The sequence below is a fragment of the Crinia signifera genome, chromosome 5 (genome assembly GCF_055691185.1).
Source record: "Crinia signifera chromosome 5, ASM5569118v1, whole genome shotgun sequence".
Lineage (NCBI taxonomy): Eukaryota > Metazoa > Chordata > Amphibia > Anura > Myobatrachidae > Crinia > Crinia signifera.
This window is the reverse complement of record NC_139221.1, coordinates 27,282,612-27,301,071: the sequence shown is the minus strand read 5'-3', so window position 1 is coordinate 27,301,071 and position 18,460 is coordinate 27,282,612. Positions and strand designations below refer to the sequence as shown.

The 18,460-nt window shown below is 46.2% G+C and overlaps 1 protein-coding gene across 5 annotated transcripts in view; it reads left to right on the top strand.

Moving 5' to 3' along the window:
* ADCYAP1R1 (ADCYAP receptor type I) overlaps positions 1 to 18,460 on the top strand; it is a 228,900-nt gene that overhangs the window by 185,119 nt on the left and 25,321 nt on the right. For 3 of the 5 annotated variants that reach the window (XM_083186855.1, XM_083186854.1, XM_083186856.1), the window contains exons 11-14: positions 1,375 to 1,435; positions 3,725 to 3,794; positions 5,780 to 5,871; positions 14,789 to 14,869. In XM_083186855.1, the coding sequence (XP_083042981.1) occupies positions 1,375 to 1,435; positions 3,725 to 3,794; positions 5,780 to 5,871; positions 14,789 to 14,869 (304 nt within the window). The remainder of the gene's footprint in view (positions 1 to 1,374; positions 1,436 to 3,724; positions 3,795 to 5,779; positions 5,872 to 14,788; positions 14,870 to 18,460) is intronic. The other 2 variants (XM_083186857.1, XM_083186858.1) reach the window with 1 other exon arrangement.

Sequence of the window (18,460 nt, the reverse complement as noted above, 5' to 3'; positions counted from 1 at the left end):
GTTTTTTTTTTTTTTTTTCATCCCCCTTTGAGTGTCAGGTACGCTGTGACAAATTCTGTGTGATGCGCTCTCATCAATTATTATGTATCTTCCTCTTTTATAGTGTGCTCTTGAATTCTGATTATAGCCAGAGCGTGGTAGGCGATAGATATGGGATAGTGCACCCTGTACTTGCCAACTGTTGGCACCCGCAGGGTAGGTGAGGTCTAAGATGCAACGGGGAGCGATGACCCAACTTACATCATCTGATACTGCAGGCTTCTGCGTGTCATGATTTGCGTCATTGCACAGTGGGGGGGGAGGGCAGTGATGACGCGTTTCGTGGTAAATGGAATCCATAAGGCCATGTTGTCTTACCTAGAGGTAGTAGTTAAGTATGATGCATCCCTGAATGGGAATAATGAGTCACAGAATTTAGCATTTCCAATTTCTCTACAGTAATTATACTGTGCTTTATTCTTATTGATGTAATAAATCATATAGAGGGCTCATATTAAGCGCCAGATGTACTGTATCAAGATTCAAAAAGTGACAAAATGGAGAGTGATAAAAAATGGGTTTGAAAAATGGAAGTTAGGAGCTGGTTGTTTATCACTCTCCGCTTTTTGAAGCTTAATACATCTGGCCGTAATGATAAAACATTTTTAAAGTTGCGAATTTGCAGCCTTATGAGTCCACCAAACCACACAGGGCGCTTGGTGGATGAGACCATTTTGTGTCAAATTTTTTTTATTCTATCAAAGAACATGAAAGAGAGTTTGGGAGTGCAGGGAGGTTTGTGTGATGTCATGATGGGAGTGTCAGCAGGTTTATGTGATGTCATGATGGGAGTGTCTGCAGGTTTGTGTGATGTCATGTCGTCATGCGGTAATTGTGCAATGCTGCTCTTGGAATGTTTGGGGTGGCCAGGGTATCTTTATGGGGCTTCTTGGGACCTCCTGGGCCCTAGACAGGTGCCTAGGTTGCCTTTTGTACAATCCGACTCTGATTCATAATAAAATGTGCCTGGAAGTTTTAAGAGGCATTATAAAAGTAAAGACTGAAATTTACTTTATTCCATCTTCAAACAAGGGTGGAAAGCTGCTGTACACCCCATAAATACCTTCTCCCCTAAAATCCAAATAAAGGGTTGTACGTAATGAGGTGCGTGTCTGGTGACTGTGCGGGATGCCAGATGAATTCGGAGCGAGGTTGTCGGTAACGTTTGGTTCCCTTGTTACCCACCCCATGGCTGTCAATGTAGCTCATGTACATTACATATGGTGGACTATACACATAAGTGGCTCTGTAGGCAGTAAGAATATAGTTCTGTGTAAATTAATATGGTTTATTTTCAATTTCGAATTAACAGCTGACTATATCTGTCTTTTCCAGGCACCCCACTTATATGTGTTACTATATGGGCTGTGCTGAGGCTTCACTTTGATGACCAGGGGTATGTATGTGACATATGTCATTACCACGTACAGCATTGTACCAGAACTAGAATTTTTCATTGTTTCTGTAGCGACCATTCACGGATAAAACTATGATGATTAATCTAGTGCAGAAAATGTGTCTCATACAGAGTGGGTGGCAAAGTCAGTGTACTAACAGTAGCATAACTAAAAAATACTGTGCCCCTCCCCAGAAAAGTTTCTGGCAGCCCCAAAATGGCCACTGCATCTTAGGAGATAAATATAATGGATGCAAGAGGAGCGGAGGCCATTTTTGGACTGTCATTGTTAACGGCACAGAGTACATTGGCGAGCAGGAGGAGGGAGGGAAGGGAGGGGGAGATCACCCATAAGGAGCAGGTACAGAGGGGCAGGAGAAGATGAGGGGGCAGCTTAAAACTTTTTCTGAGGCAGGTACGATGGGATTGGGGGGCGAGTCGGTACGAGTGGCTAAATTTCCTCCTCCTAACAGTCCTATATACTGTACTCTTAAAGGCCATAATGTATTTACACTTCCGGATCTTTGCCTATGCAAGAATGCACCTTCTGCACCACATAACATAGAGGGTCCACAAAGTGTAATGGGAGTGTGGCCGTGACACACTTGGGGGCACACCCTGGGGCGGTATGTTATGCCCCATTCCAGTCTCCACCATTGTTTGACCTCTCAGGTCATATTTGATACGGTCAATCTGCACAGTCACATATATGTGTGCATTCACTTTCTGAGCGTGCGTAGAGCGATTTAACATGACATATATTACTCCAACTGGCGCCGTACTTGTTCTGCACCAGCCCCACTATAACTTATAGCTTTAAAGAATGTAATAAATACAGTACAAATACAGCAAATCCGAGAAAGGGCAGCAATTAACTCGACCACTAGAGGTTACAGTTTTTCCGCTGTCAACTATACAAACAACAAGGGGCAGCCAGAAGAATCAGAATAACTTTATTGCCAAGTATATCCGTGAACACAATACACAAGGAATTTGTTTGCGATAACCGCTGCTCCCTACAGTATACATACATAACAGACTTATATCAAACAGGACCGATAAACATGGGGGTGGGCATTCTGGTTGCTAGGTACATGTGTCAACTTTTAGTTGCAGATAGGGGGCCAGATTCTCTAAGCTTCAATAGGGATAAAATGGAGAGTGATAAACAGCCAGCCAATCAGCTCCTGTCTGACATTTTTCAAACACAGTCTATGACATGGCAGGTAGGAGCTGATTTGCTGGCTGTTTATCACTCTCCATTTTATCACTTTTGAAGCTTAGAGAATCTAGCCCAGGGTGCGATGACCATCCATTTAGTTTATTAGGGAAAATGCTTGGGGAAAAAAACTGTTCCTGTGTCTGGCTGTCCTCACCAGTCGAGAGCCGAACCTCCTCCCAGAGGTCAACCTTCTGAAGTCATGAGCTGGGTAAAGGTGCCCACACACTAGAAAGATCTGCGATCGTAAGATGTGCGCATAAATTAGCCTTGAAATCTTTTTTCTGTCCTGGACAAAAGATTTCAGGCAAGCGCACATCTTCACTGAAGATTTTTCTTAAGATCCCGTGTGCGTTACTATGGATCTTTTGTTAAATCTTCTGATCTTTTGTAAGATCAGAAGATTCAGCTAAAGATCCACGAGAGCACACATCGGACAAAAATTGGCCGATTTTCGACCGATTATCGGTAAACATCGGACGATATATCGGCCGATTTATCGGAAATCGGCCAATCGGCCCAAAAATCGTTCTAGTGTGTGGGTACCTTAATGTAGGGTACACACCAGAGCGACCTGCTCACGATGCACATCGTGAGCGGGTCGTCAGTGTCTCGTCCGACCCCCTCACGGTGACGCGGGGGGCACGACCCGCTCACGATGTGCACCGTGAGCGGGTCCGATCCGATGGCGACCTGCACCCGGCTGTATGGTCGTCATTGAGATCCTACCTGCAGCAGGTAGGATCTCAATAATGACCGACCGACCCGCGGGACTGCGCATCGGATCGGTATCGGTCCACACCAGGACAGAAAAGGGCCCAATCAGCACACAATCTACATCCAATTGGTCGGAATTGGATCTAGATTGAGGGGATCGGGCCCTAGTTGTCCTGGTGTGTACCCAGCATAAGAATGGTCACTTATAATCCTTCCACCTCCCTTCGTAACCCTAGACCTGTATATGTCCTCAATCGCAGGGAGATCATCTTATTACAGTGACTCATACAGATGTATGTGCAAGTGATTTGGTGCCAGGGAAATAATCTCTATTATATTTATTATTGCCCTAGCTGCTGGGACATGAACACCAATGTAGCGCTCTGGTGGGTGATTAAGGGTCCCGTCATTGGCTCCATAATGGTAAGTTGTCTTTAGATCAGTGTTATATTCTATTATATCACATTTATGTTATATGTTCCTTTTAGACATAAAAATATCATTTTTATTTTGAATAATATTGTGTTTCCGTGCAATTGGATGATATTGTTTTGTCAGACATCACTGGGGCTACTCGGGCTTCTAGTTCTACAGTATATTTATCTCGGAGCATGTAAGGAAAGTGGGGTACAAGAAGGAAGCCAATAATAAACACAGAAGAACAGGGCACTATCTGTGTGGAGTGTGTATGTTCTTCCTGTGCTTATCATTGGCTTCCTTCTTGTACTCCACTTTCCTTACATGCTCCAAGAAAAATATACAGTCCTAGGAATATTTTTTAGAGAACACTGACTCGTGTTATGGGCCCCATACATCAGCAATCACAATTTATGGATTTTCAGATACAGGGATATTTTGGCCAGATAAATGGATTTTACAATCTATCTGACTTTGCTCACACATTACAGATTTATTTCAGTGATCGGCAGATTTTTCCATCTAAAGATTGCATCTTCATATCTGGAAATTGCCCAATCGATTGCTGTTCATAATGTAAATAGATGAAGAAGACGAATTGGGAATGCCCACACATATAAAAAAGATCCGCAGATAATACCAGATTATAAAACATGTTTAAAAACCTGATTAAGCAATCGATTGGCGATTTTGATTGGGATTGCCAAAAGGGGGAGCCCACACATCTAAAATTGTGGCAATCGTCTCCATATCTGAAAATTGTCACAATTAATTGCTGATGTATGGGGCCCATAGGCTTGATAAACACATTGGAGCATATTTATACATTATTAATGCAATTCTGAAAATATCACCGAAAATTTCAAAGCAAATATTTTTTGCTTGCAGTTAGCAATCTCCAGCTGCCGGGACAGAGTCTTCAAGAAAGTGCAGTACCCTGGTGTTAAAGGGTTAAGGTGCACACACACACACACACTGATATCGGAACCAATCCAATATCTGTCCAATTTCCTTTGAAATCCAGAACACCCCTGATCATGGCCACACACACCAATGTTCCCTCTAATTTTACGAAGGCTTTGTGCAGAAAAAGATATTGGCTGTGCAACTTTGGAAGGAAATGTACATTTTTGTGCGTCACATAACGTATACAGGCCTAGGTTTCGAGTTCTGTTGAGTTAATAAAGCAATTTGAATGTTTACAGACTTCACACACCACACATATAGACTATAGCAGTGATTTTCAACCTTATTAAACTCGTGGCACACTAAAACAAGATTTTAACCTTTGTGCGCTCAGTTGTAATGTCTGTGCGCGGGCTCGGCGAGTTGTGTGCGCGCGCACACGCGCACAGCTTAGAGGGAACACTGACACACACAGAATGATTGAGTAACGATAAGAGGGTTTACTCAATTACTCAATCATTCTGTGTGGCCATGATCAGGGGTGTTTGGGGTCTGCCGCTAGAACCCCACCCCCCCATGCCGCCATGGTACCCCGCCACTGGAAGATGAAGAGATAGGATGGTGGCAGGCAGGAGATTTTAAAAACTTTTATTCAAATGAATCAGCGTGCGCCCATTCATTTGTTGATCTAGATGCTGCCTACTATCTTTTGGAGTCCAACTAGACGTGTTCCACCATGAGTGTTCCACCACGTGATTGCTGATCTAAATGCAATCGATCCACTATACCAAAACCGTTTGCACTGGGCGGGTTTTCTTTCTGTCTGGCCGGCCGCTGTCTACATGCAGTCCTCTGCAACTTTGTAGATGAGCGATCAGGCCTGAATCAGCCCCATGTTAGGGATCGGTATCACAAAGACAAGCCGTTCTGTCATGTTATCATTGCTATAAAAGTTATCAATCAGTTTTACCAATTTCAGTGCTGATCTTATACTGTGTCCTTCATGCTCGCTGCATTATCATCAGGCTGCGAGGATGTGACATTCATCCATGTTTCTTTTTTTGCTTTCTCTCTTTATCCAACAGATCAACTTTGTGCTGTTTGTCGGCATAATTATCATCCTGGTGCAGAAGCTGCAATCCCCGGACATAGGCGGCAATGAGTCCAGCATATATCTGTAAGTATACTGGGTGCATTTTACACAGAGGACTCTTATACAGGGGCAAAAACAGGACTTCAGGGGGTTACAGAAGCGCACACAGGGGAGGTGGGGGGGTTTTGAGTACCCAGAACCCGCCCCTGACAGAGAAGAGGCATGATAATACAAAGCCCCGCCTCCTAGTGCCAATTTGCCGTGATTCACAGGTCACTGAGGAGCAGGCGGGGCTAAAATGAAGGGATGCCGGTAAAATGAAGGGATGACTTTTAATTAGTTTTGAAAAAAACAAAAGCTTTTACTTGGGAGAATTCCAGTCTCCTGTCACTTCCTTTTAATTATTTCAGGATTATGGATACACCAACTGGTGGTTGAAAATCTGGTTGGCAATGTCAGAAAATATGGTTGGATATATTTATACCATGTTTATAGAAAAGCCTGTGACCTCACCCCTCTGCCTGAGACCACACCCACTGGAATGGAAGCTCCTTCCCCTTATTGGGTCGGCAGATACACCCTTGGCCAGGCTCTTGCCCATAGCAACATCCCATCTGAAATAGTACTCCCATCTTAGTAAATTTCCCCCACAGTGTCAGACTGGAGCACCAGGGGTGTGGCCAGTCTCCAGAGGGGGTGTGAACAACCAATATAGAGTGCAAAGAAAAATACATGGTGCAGATGCACACTCCATATTATTAATCAATAATAGAGGCTCTTGGTATATTATTTGGCCAAGAAATATTTGCCCACCAACCAGCTTCACGGTGGCCTCATTTCTGGAGGGTCCCTAATACTAAGTTTGAATCTGGGGCGCGGAACCCCGAAAAGGTTGGCATAGGCCAGTCACCCCAGGGCAGCACACAAGTGAAAAACTAAGCTAAAGGTGTATTAATAAGAAAGTAGCAGAAGCTAGAGGTTAAAAAGTGAAGTGCTAGAAAGTATAATATATTGGTGGGAAATAAATAGTGCTAAATAAATGTTAGGGTGTGCCACCCCGAAAGCAACTCAGCCACACCAACCCAAGGGGAGCCGCGCCCCAAATCCATCCCCAAGACTAGCAATAAATGTCAATTTTAGGTCTTACCTATATTGTGCCTCCAGTTTGCAGTCTGGCTACCACGGACCAAGCTGGTAAAATAATATTCAAATCAGGTGTGTGGGGTGCTACTCTAAAGGCCCCCATACACTATGCGATTTTGGTCCGATTTCATCCGATTTCGGCACTTGGTGCCGATAATCGGATGAAATCGGCCCAAAATCGTATGTGTGTGATGTCTGATCCGATCCGATGCGCGGTCCCGTGCGCATCGGACCGGATCAGGGAGGTCGGACGGTCTGTACATACGATCACGTCTGACCTCCCTGTATGCATATGCCTGCCACCTGACAGGCATATGCATGCAGACACCGGGCGGGCAGCGGGTCCCTGAGCACCGGCTGACTGACCTGGCCGGGCGGTGGTGCGTGCGGGCAGCGGCCAGCGGTGGTGGGGGCGGGCGGCGGGTGCGGTGAGCGCTGCTGACCTGGCCGGGCAGTGAACTTACTTACATAGCAGCAGCGGGGACGGGCAGCGCAGTGGCGGCTATTATATTTTGAAAATACTTGTCAAATGACCGGCCGCTCTCTGATTGGCCGGAGAGCTCTCAGCCAATCAGAGAGCGGCTGGTCATTTGCCAAGTATTTTTTAAAATATAATAGCCGCCACTGCGCTGCCCGTCCCCGCTGCTGCTATGTAAGTAAGTACACTGCCCGGCCAGGTCAGCAGCGCTCACCGCACCCGCCGCCCGCCCCCACCACCTCAGCCGCCGCTGCCCGCCGCCGCTGCCCGCCCCCACTACTGCCGCTGCCCGGCCCCCACTACTCCTCACCGCCCTGCAGCTCCCCGGGTTTTTTTTAACATGGGATAAATCGCATGCGATTTATCCCATGTAAAAAATGGCACATCAAGTGCCAAATTGTATGTGAGCCTCCCGGGGAGCTGCCGGGCGGCTCGCAGGTAAATTGGGTCCGACTTGTCCCTAGGACAAGTCGGCCTAATGTATGGGGGCCTTAAGTTGAAGGAGTCCCAACTTTCAGGTGTACAGGTGTACACAATATTAGCTTATTGGGGGGGGGGATCTTAGAATGCACACCCAAGATACATGAGGTGCTATCATGCTGGGACTTGTAGTTCTGCAAAGAAAAATACATGGTGCAGATGCACACTCCATATTATTAATCAATAATAGAGGCTCTTGGTATATTAATTGGCCAAGAAATATTTGCCCACCAACCAGCTTCACGGTGGCCTCATTTCTGGTGGGTCCCTAATACTAAGTTTGAATCTGGGGCGCGAAACCCCGAAAAGGTTGGCATAGGCCAGTCACCCCAGGGCAGCACACAAGTGAAAAACTAAGCTAAAGGTGTATTAATAAGAAAGTGGCAGAAGCTAGAGGTTAAAAAGTGAAGTGCTAGAAAGTATAATATATTAGTGGGAAATAAATAGTGCTAAATAAATGTTAGGGTGTGCCACCCCGAAAGCAACTCAGCCACTCCAACCCAAGGGGAGCCGCGCCCCAAATCCATCCCCAAGACTAGCAATAAATGTCAATTTTAGGTCTTACCTATATTGTGCCTCCAGTTTGCAGTCTGGCTACAATATAGAGTGCATGGTCTGTGGCCCGTTGATAAATGTATATAGTAAATATTACAGGGTTGCCGACTTTTACAGTTTCCTCTCTCCGGGAGAACCCCGGAGAGGAGACTGTCAGCATCACTTCTGGGGGCGGGACCTGATGGAGACATCATCAGTCCCTGCCCCCAGTGATGCAAATCCCGCAATAGGCGGGTCTCCGATGAGGGGGCGGAGCTAAATATGCCCGATTTGCATATTTAGCCCGCCCCCTTCCGCCGAAACGCCGCGAATCGTGGCAAATTCAAGTTTCTGCCAACAGGTAAATGAGGGGGGAAGGGGACCGCCGGAATCCGGGAGGGTTGCCCACCTTTCCGGGGGGCCGGGAGGGGGACCCGATTTTCGGGATCCTCCCGGCCATTCCGGGAGGGTTGGCAACCCTGAAATATTATTAGTGCATGTATGGCAATGTACCAAAACAGCAATGCATTGTAGACAATACACCATAGTCATGTTCAATATAAGGTAACATATGTATAATGCAAGTATGTGTGTAACCTGATACCTACAGGAGGAGGAGGGCCCCCAGTAGGGTGACCAACTTTACAATGGGCGAACCCGGGGTCATAGACCCTTTATCAAGACATACAGTAGACAAATGAGGTACTTACATATATAGGGGTGATCAGTGACATGTTAACCAGTGAATGCAGCAGCTCCCAGTGTGTGCGCCGACCCGTGCCTCAGTGACGTCATCCAGGCACCTGTGCGCTGGCCAGACCGATCAGAGCGGGGCGGGGGCGTGTTGAAGTTGGGAGAATGCAAATGTGCCCTTCACCTAGTGAAAAAAAGTGAACATACAGATTAAAAGTAGCTGCGGCTGCCAACCGATTCAAGAGTTAATGTTACATATTGACAAACAATGAATGTATCTACTTAATAATGCAGCTTTATATTCAACACATCCTTAGACAAATTAACTGTAAGGTTCTATATAAAGAGCTAAATTAGCAAGTTGTAGATTTAGGTAATACCGGTTACGCTCACTGAATCAAATGCACAGATACAATAACATAAAGGGGGAAGGCTGAAGCTGTCAGGGCTATGCATTACAGAAGTCAGAGAGTAAGTAAGAGCGTAGGTTGTGTGCGCTTGATGTTGGTGCTGAAATTGTTAACGGACTAAAGGAAACAGGTTAATAACAATTGCTCATTGAGCCCCAAGGGTTGGACAGTCTGTAGACGATGAATCCAAAAGGATTCACGTTTCAGGAGGGCTTTACCTCTATCCCCACCTCTCACAGAGGGTCTCACACTATCAATCATTTTGTAGCGCAAGGATGGCAGAGTATGGCCACATTCCTTGAAATGCCTGTGACAATTAATACTGTGACAATTTGTGAGGGATTTCCTGACTGACAAGGGAAGTAAGTGAGTGTGGGATATACTGTAGCAGGCAACAAGTGAGATTAAGGATTGATTTGTCCTATAACATGGTGATGTTATAGGACAAATCAGTCCTTAATCTCACTCATGTCCAGGCTTGCTTACCCTCCCGGAATGGCTGGGAGCCTCCCAAAAGTCAGGTCCTTCTCCCGGTCCACCGGGAAGGTGGGCAAGTCTCCCGCTTTCTAGTGATAGCCCCCCGCTCCCTCCTTGCCCGATGGTTTAATTACCGTAAATCCCGGATCCGCTGTGAGGGGGCGGGGCTTAAATGACGCGATCGCAGCATTTTTCGTCATTTAAGCCCCGCCCCCTTTAAGTGGCCCGCGTTTTCACAGCGTTCCGGCATGGGGGCGGAGCCAAGTGATATCAGCCTTGCCCCCGCCCAGGACATAAAGTGTCCTGCAGAGGTGGGGGAACTCATTTCTCTATGCCACCTAATTACCCCCCTCCTCTCCCCCCATTAGGCAGAGACAGGGCCAGTGGTGGGGTATTTGGCATCCCCCAGCAAACTAGAATGCTTTTCTGTGAGAATTACTGTGCAGGGCCAGTGTGGAGGTTTAAATGTTCCACCTCACCATTAGAGGCGGTGGAACTCAGTTCCACCCCGTTCCCCCTCACTTTAATCCCTGCCCCCACCCCCCTGACTTGTTGCCTCTCCGGGCTTCTCCCGAACAGGCCATTGTTCCCACCGATACTGTCAATATGTGAGGATGATGAGTGAAGCATGATTATGTGCTTTCAGCATCATACACCAGAGCAGATGTATTAAGCCTGGTGAAGAGATAAAGTAGAAGGTAATAATGCACCAGCCATTCAGCTATGTATGAAAAATACCAGTTAGGGGTTAATTGGATGGCGTGTTATCACCTACTACTTTATTTTCTCACCAGGATTAATACATCTGCCCCCCTATGCACTAATCTGATTTGTATGTAAATATTTGGCAGCCTGTAATCTTCGATTAGAATGATATAAGTAAATTCATGCACCGATAATGATGCTGGGGAGTTTAACAACACATAGCTTCTTATATCTAGTCTTCTGATATGAACAGACCTTGGACACACTGCTCCAGGTAGAGCCCCTTGTATACAGTGTGCCAGGTAGAGCCCTCTGTACACACTACGCCAGGTAGAGTCCCTTGGACACACTGCACCATGTAGAGCCCCTTGGACCCCCATGCTCCAGGATTACACACACTGTAATGCCCGTTACACATTATGCTGCACACCATAATGCCCATTACATGTTATGCCCCACCCCATAATGCTTATTACACATTATGCTCCACACCGTATTCCTTATTACACACTATGCCACACACCGTAATGCCCATTACTTATAATGCCACACACCGTAATGCCGTAAGAATGAGGCTATCTAACACTGACATACATAGGCGTATGCACGGGTGGTGCCGGGGGTGCACAGGCACCTCCTAATGACAGGCACTCCCCGCACGATCGCTGCCAGGTCCGACATCACAGTTGATTAGCCGGCTGCAGTGACAGACGCATCAGAACTGCAGCAGGATACACTACATCGTAGAGAGGACCCTGGCTGCCTGTAGGGGGAGCTGAAGTGCACAGACAGGCAGCTCCTCTCAGGCATTACTTAACAGTGCTGGCCGAGTGTCCAGGTGAGGACTCGGGAGTGAGGATTTCCTGGTGTTTAAAATGTGCTGCATGCAAGTGAGCTGGAATAGGGGGTTTGTATGTTATATGAGGCTATGGCTTTGTTTTAGAGGGGGAGGGGGAAGGTATATTGGTCTTTAATAATGCTGGCTGCTTTGTTTTGTTATGTCTTAAAGGTGTGTGTGTAAGATTTTTGTAAGTATACTGTGTGTGTGCATAGGGGGATGTGTATATGTAATCTGTGCCTGTATGTATACTATGTGTATATGTATGGGCTGTGTATAACTTTGTATATGTATACATACCCTCCAACTGTACCGTTTTAGCCGGTACAGTACCGTTTTTTTAACAGTCTGTACCGGCTAAAACAAATTGTACCGATTGTACCGGTTTTATGGTTGAGCCGGCTCCTCCTCCTGCACACTTGATAAGCGATAAGATCGATTGGGAGCGGCGGGTGTTATGAATTTATTTTGGCCCTTACAGCGGCTCTCACCCGTTCCCAGGGGTGCATTGCGCCAGGTCCCGGCCAGCGCGTCGTACCATTACATCACATGGCACCGGCGCGGACCCTCCTGGAGTGTATTTGCCGGAAGCCGCGGTCATGGAGCAGCAGTTGCAGGATCAGTGGCTGGAGATGAGGGCACTCAGCGGCCGGGAATATGTTTCAGAAGCGGCAGCCTGTGAGTGAAACTGGCAAGGAGCACTATGTGGCATTGTGCAGGAGATGGTAGCGATAATAGAGACCTAGAGAGGGGAATAAATGATCATGTGGCTGTCACACTTGTAAGATTTGCGTTGCAGGAGGCACAGTCTTTGATGTAATGTGTATGTTTCTCCTGGTGGTGGTGGTGTTATTATTGCAGAGTGATGTGTGTCAGGGACTAGTACTGGACTGTTGCTGTGGATGGAGAGAATGGTGGTATTGGTCAATTGGGGATAATACATATATAGGGGAAAAAATGCCTAGTAAAAACTCGGGAAGGGGGCATAGCCACACCTCCCCTTTTCAATTGTCCACGCCCATTTACCAGTGACCACGCCCCTTTCTGGATGTGTACCGATTTCTGCCAGTCAAATGTTGGAGGGTATGTGTATACTGTGTGTGTGTGTGTGTGTGTGTGTGTGCATAGAGGGGCTGTGTGTATGTATGGATATATATATACTGTATATACAGTATATATTTTGTGTGCATACTGTAGGGGGGCTGTATATATGTATACTATGTGTGTGTGGGCTCTGTATGTGTATACTACATCTGTATGTGTGCAGGCTGTGTCTGTATGTGGGGGGCTGCGTATATGTATGCTATGTGTGGGGGGGCTCTGTATGTGTGTGTGTGTGTGTGTGTGTGTGTGTGTGCATGCATAGAGGGCTGTGTATATGTATACTATGTGTTGGGGGGGGCTCTGTATGTATGTATGTGTGTGTGCGTGTGCATGCATAGAGGGCTGTGTATATGTATACTATGTGTTGGGGGGGCTCTGTATGTATGTATGTGTGTGTGTGTGTGTGTGTGTGTGCGTGTGCATGCATAGAGGGCTGTGTATATGTAGACTATGTGTGTGGGGGAGCTCTGTATGTATGTATGTGTGTGTGCATGCATAGAGGGCTGTGTATATGTATACTATGTGTGCGGGCAGGCATTTACCCCTGGGTACTTGGGGTACAAGTGCCCTGGGCCCGCCGCAGCCTCCTTCCCCTTTGAGCCGCTGGCCGGATGCTGCCTGCCGCTGACAAGTAAAGTAGCTTCAGTGTGCGGCGTGCAGCGTCCGGCCAGCGGCTCAAAAGGGAAGGAGGCTGCGGCTCCAGTGGGCATCTTATAAGAAGAGTACCCAGCGCTACCCGGAAGTGCAGATTCCCGGGAGCGCTGGTATGCAGTGCGCACCCCCAGCAATGAGCATGAAACTCCCCTTGTCAATGAGCATTAACCACCCCCTTCCCAGGGAGCATGAAACCCATGGTAAGGAGCATGTGCCTCCTGGCAAAGAGCAATTCACACCCCTTCACCCCATGGCATAATCTGTAATGGCCATCACGGTGTGAGGTGTAAGGGGCATCACAGTGTGAGGCGTAAAGTGTAATGGGCATTAAGGAATGTGGTATACTATGTAATGGCTGTGTGATCTGTAATATGCATTACGGTGTAAATTTTTGGTAGTCCCTATTGTCCCTGTGTTACTAACAAGTCCTGGCATAATGTGGAATGGCCATTAATGTGTGTGGCATGTGTGATGGCCATTTTTGTGCGTGGCATTATGTCTAATGGGCATTACAGTGTGTTGCATTATGTGTAAAAATAGGCGATGACAGACACGCCCAGTAGGTAGTGATGGACACGCCCCTCCAATGGTGCACCCCCTAAGAAAACGGGCTGCGCACACCTATGCTAACATAGTTCATCTTATATAGATTGCTGAACTCCTTACTAAGCTATATCAGAATTTCAGAATAGTTGTTTGGCATGGGTGTGGTATAGCTGACAGACAGTCATTAGGTCGACAGCAGAAGGTCGACATTCATAAGATTGACATAAGGTCAACACAAGCAAAATTTCAACATTGAAAAAGTCAAAGCATGAAAGGGGCGACTTTTTTTTTTTTTTTGTGTACCACGTATCATTCGCTCGCCATGCTTTGGGTCAGCTGCCTCACTTCGCTTAGCACCCTCAGCTGTTCCCAATCAAAGTCCACATTAATGGTAAAGTATGAACAATTCCCCCACCAAAATTGTGAAAACTCATATCGAACCTTGCCCTGTGTCAACCATGGCCATGTCGACATATTGCCTGTGCCAACCTTTTGCCAAGGCCGACCTTGTGCATGATATGTGGTCATAAACATTGTCAGCCAAATGGATACCGTTTGGCACCGGGCAAGTTTGTGAAAACACAAGCAGTGGCGGATCCAGGGGGGAGGCTGCGGCACAGTTCAAAATTAATATATGGGAGCCACACCAACTGCCAGTGAGGCAGTTTGGGATGGCAGTTGATGGCAATTGCTGTGCTTCCCCTATTTGAATTTTGACCTGTGCTGAAGCCACCGCTGAACATTAGTAATATATGTATAATGTGTTCATGTAGGGACTGTGATGTACCTTTCTGTCCACTGGCGTTACAGAGAGGCAGTTATTAGTGTTGTCACAAATATGAATGTTCATTGTCTTGTGAGATGCCTGTTCTGTGCACTGTCCTGTAATTGGCAGCCTTGTACCCAGCTGTAATATGCTAATCTTGTCATGTCCATCAGCTGCCTTCAGAAATGCTTCTGTAAGAGTAAGCCAGCTAACCAGTACTCTTTCAAGATGTCTGAACTGTCCATCATTACACTGTAAGTGTGCACAATCCCGTGTTGTTCCTGTGCTTGTGACGCATGACCCCCCAGTAGTCCGTGTTGTACGTGTCCGGGCCCAGGACGTGTTGCTGCATGTTGGCTTAATGTTTTGTGTTACTGTCAATTGTCAACACCTACTCTATAGTGTTAGCAGAAATTTATTAATGTAACTGTGATAGTGTCGGCAACTAGGAAATCCTAATCCGTGCCCAAACGCTAAAGAAGCAACAGTCATTATGCAGCATTGGCAACCTGATGGGTGCTCAAAGTCCAAGGTTATATAATATATATTATTCCTTATGCATTGCCAATATTGAGATTGATTCTTCTCCAGCTATGCGGTTGTAAGATAACATTCTGCCAGTGGTTCTAGACAGCCTCCCACTGATGCACCATTGCGTTCACCATCACACTTGCGCTCACCATCACCATCACACGCCTCCCGGGGCGCTGTCAGGTTGGCCGGTTCCCGGTGAAGTGGAGGGGTGTGGCCTCTAGGAAGGTTGTGGTCATGTAAACCCCCCCCCCCCCCCCCAGAGCTCAGCACACGGCACTGAACAGCGTGTGAGCTGGGGAGAGAGGTTGTGCTGTGGTGGCTGCCTGTCATCTCTCTCTCCACTGCCCGGCTCCCCGCAATGGGGACCCGGGCCCAGGTATGACTTAGGGATGGCCATCAATGGTTTATGGCCGATGTAGAATAGTTTTGCCATCGAGGGGAGAGAACCATATGGTTTCGGTCCACCGATGTCAAGCATAAATTGATAGTTTTTTCTTTATTTTTTCCCTCAAGGGGCCAGGACACGGAGCATGCAGTATCTCAGTCTCTAACACCTGTAAAGCCCCACCCCCGTGTTTTTATTGGCCCACAGGCCTATCAGTCAAAAAAAAATGGATGATCATCGATAGGTAAAAACATTGATGGTCATGCATTGCATAGTATGCCACGGTCGATGGCCAATTGCACTATTGTCATCGATGGCAACCATCTATGGCAACGATGGCTTCCCTAATCTGAACATGGCCTCACTGTGCTTCTGCGAACGCAGCCTGCTTTCAGTGACACTCTGTTGACACTACCTGTATACACCCAAAGCTTGCATTGATGACTTTGATGTCACCTCCCAGGAACTCTCTGCACTTTGCCTCTCCAGTACTAATACCATCTCTCCCGTATACAGTAATTGTGTGTATACGCTCAGCAGTGGCACACATAGAGGGGGTTTCTGAGTACCCAGAAGCCACCCCGATGGACCAATTTTTTTTTATCAGATGCAAACACCGCTTTGGGCAACCATGGCTGCCAGCATCCCTTATCTGCAAAGCTCAATCTCTGTATAAGGGGGAACATGGGAACAGCAGCTCACGGTCCACCTTAGCCAAAGCAGATCCCCCTACATCCAATCCTCACAATCAGAGGAACCCAAACACTGGGGGAAATTTACTAAGATGGGAGTTTTATTTCACAGGGGATGTTGCTATGGACAACCAATCAGAATCTACTTCCTATTTATTTTAGCACCTTCTAGAAGATAATAGATAGTATCTGATTGGTTGCCCATTGCAACATCCTATCTGAAATAGACCACCTATCATAGTCAATTTCCCCCACTGTCCTCTAGGTTCCCCAATGATTCACGTTTTAAATATACAGTACACCTGCTTGGCCACAGGTGTCTTAATAAGTACCTCAGTCAATTTGATTTACCCATCTGTACTGAGCCATGGATATACAGGTATCCCTTATCCAAAATGCTAGGGACCACATGCATTTTGGATAAGGGATTGTTTCGGATTTTAGAAGATATATTTTTTTCCATACTTGGTCCCCTGGTGTTGCCCCGACGTCCTTGGTGTCAACGGCGGACTTCATGATCCTCTTCAGCAACATCTCCGGTCCCAGGTGTGCATTGCACAATTGTGCGGGCGTGCCAGTGACATCACCGGCGCGCCCGCGCGCACACAGGCAATGCACCCCTGGGGCCAGAGATGCCGCTGAAGAGAATCCCGGAGGCCGCCGTGGACATCGGGGGACGAGGTAAGTATAAAAAAAGGGGCGGGGCAACCAAACATTCTGAAAATCCACAGTTTTTGGAATATTTCAGCTTTTGGAATACACGGATAAGGGAGACCCGACCTGTACTTAAAATCTGATGTCTTGAGGACCACTTTTGGGAACCCCTGGTGTTTGTTTGTGTGCACCATTGGCTATGTGTGGTGTTTGTGTTGTATAGTGACACATATATATAAATATATACAATATATATATATATATATATATATATATATATATATATATATATATATATAGTTTGTGTTGCGGCCTGGCACTCTTCTCGTCTGTAGCTGCCCCGGTGCCCCCTGGAACAATTGGATATTCCTCTATTCGAACAAGCAGTGGCACTCGTAGGTCTTGTGAAAAAAACGCTGTATTTAAAGCATAGAAGAAACCGACGTTTCGGGGGGCAACAACGCCCCATTTTCCAGGTTAAGAAGGGACTTCTTAACCTTGAAAACGGGGCGCTGTTGCCCCGAAACGTTGGTTTCTTCTATGCTTTAAATACAGAGTTTTTTTCACAAGACCTACGAGTGCCACTGCTTGTCGAATAGAGGAATATATATATATATATATATGGATAGATGTAGAGGGCGCTGATTGAGAATTCCCACCACCTTGTCGTGTGCTCAATTATTTTGCAAAAAGACAATTGGACATTCTCAATAACATTTATTAAAAACAATTTATAATAAGCTTTGGTAGAATCAAATTCTTTAGAACCGCATGGATAGACCCGACGCGTTTCGTCTCCGAAGAGACTTCCTCAGGGGTACACTGTAGGTGGTACAGAATGCCATATAAATAACGTGTATACAATACAATGGATATTAAAAACAGATGGTATTAAAAACAGAATTAGATAATTTCATACATACCAAGAATAAAGCGGTATGCTAGGTCTATGACCTAGACCTAGCATACCGCTTTATTCTTGGTATGTATGAAATTATCTAATTCTGTTTTTAATACCATCTGTTTTTAATATCCATTGTATTGTATACACGTTATTTATATGGCATTCTGTACCACCTACAGTGTACCCCTGAGGAAGTCTCTTCGGAGACGAAACGCGTCGGGTCTATCCATGCGGTTTTAAAGAATTTGATTCTACCAAAGCTTATTATAAATTGTTTTTAATAAATGTTATTGAGAATGTCCAATTGTCTTTTTGCAAAATAATTGAGCACACGACAAGGTGGTGGGAATTCTCAATCAGCGCCCTCTACATCTATCCATTTGTCTTTACCCTTATCTCCCACTAACAGGGGAGATTTTGTAGAGGTAGTACGCTTTACATCTTTGGAAGCGCTCTCAGGGTTAACCCCCCATTTGCACAATATATATATATATGTTTATACAAACACATCACAGTAGACCCTACCTTTGTACCAATGCACATGTGGAAGTCTCTGGGACCTTCCTATGCTCAGACCTTTGTAAATGAGCTACTGTGCTATTTTTCGCCTCATTGGCAGCAGCAGAACTCCAGAGAGGTATATAGAATGATATGGTTGTAGGTGTGCAGTGTGGAA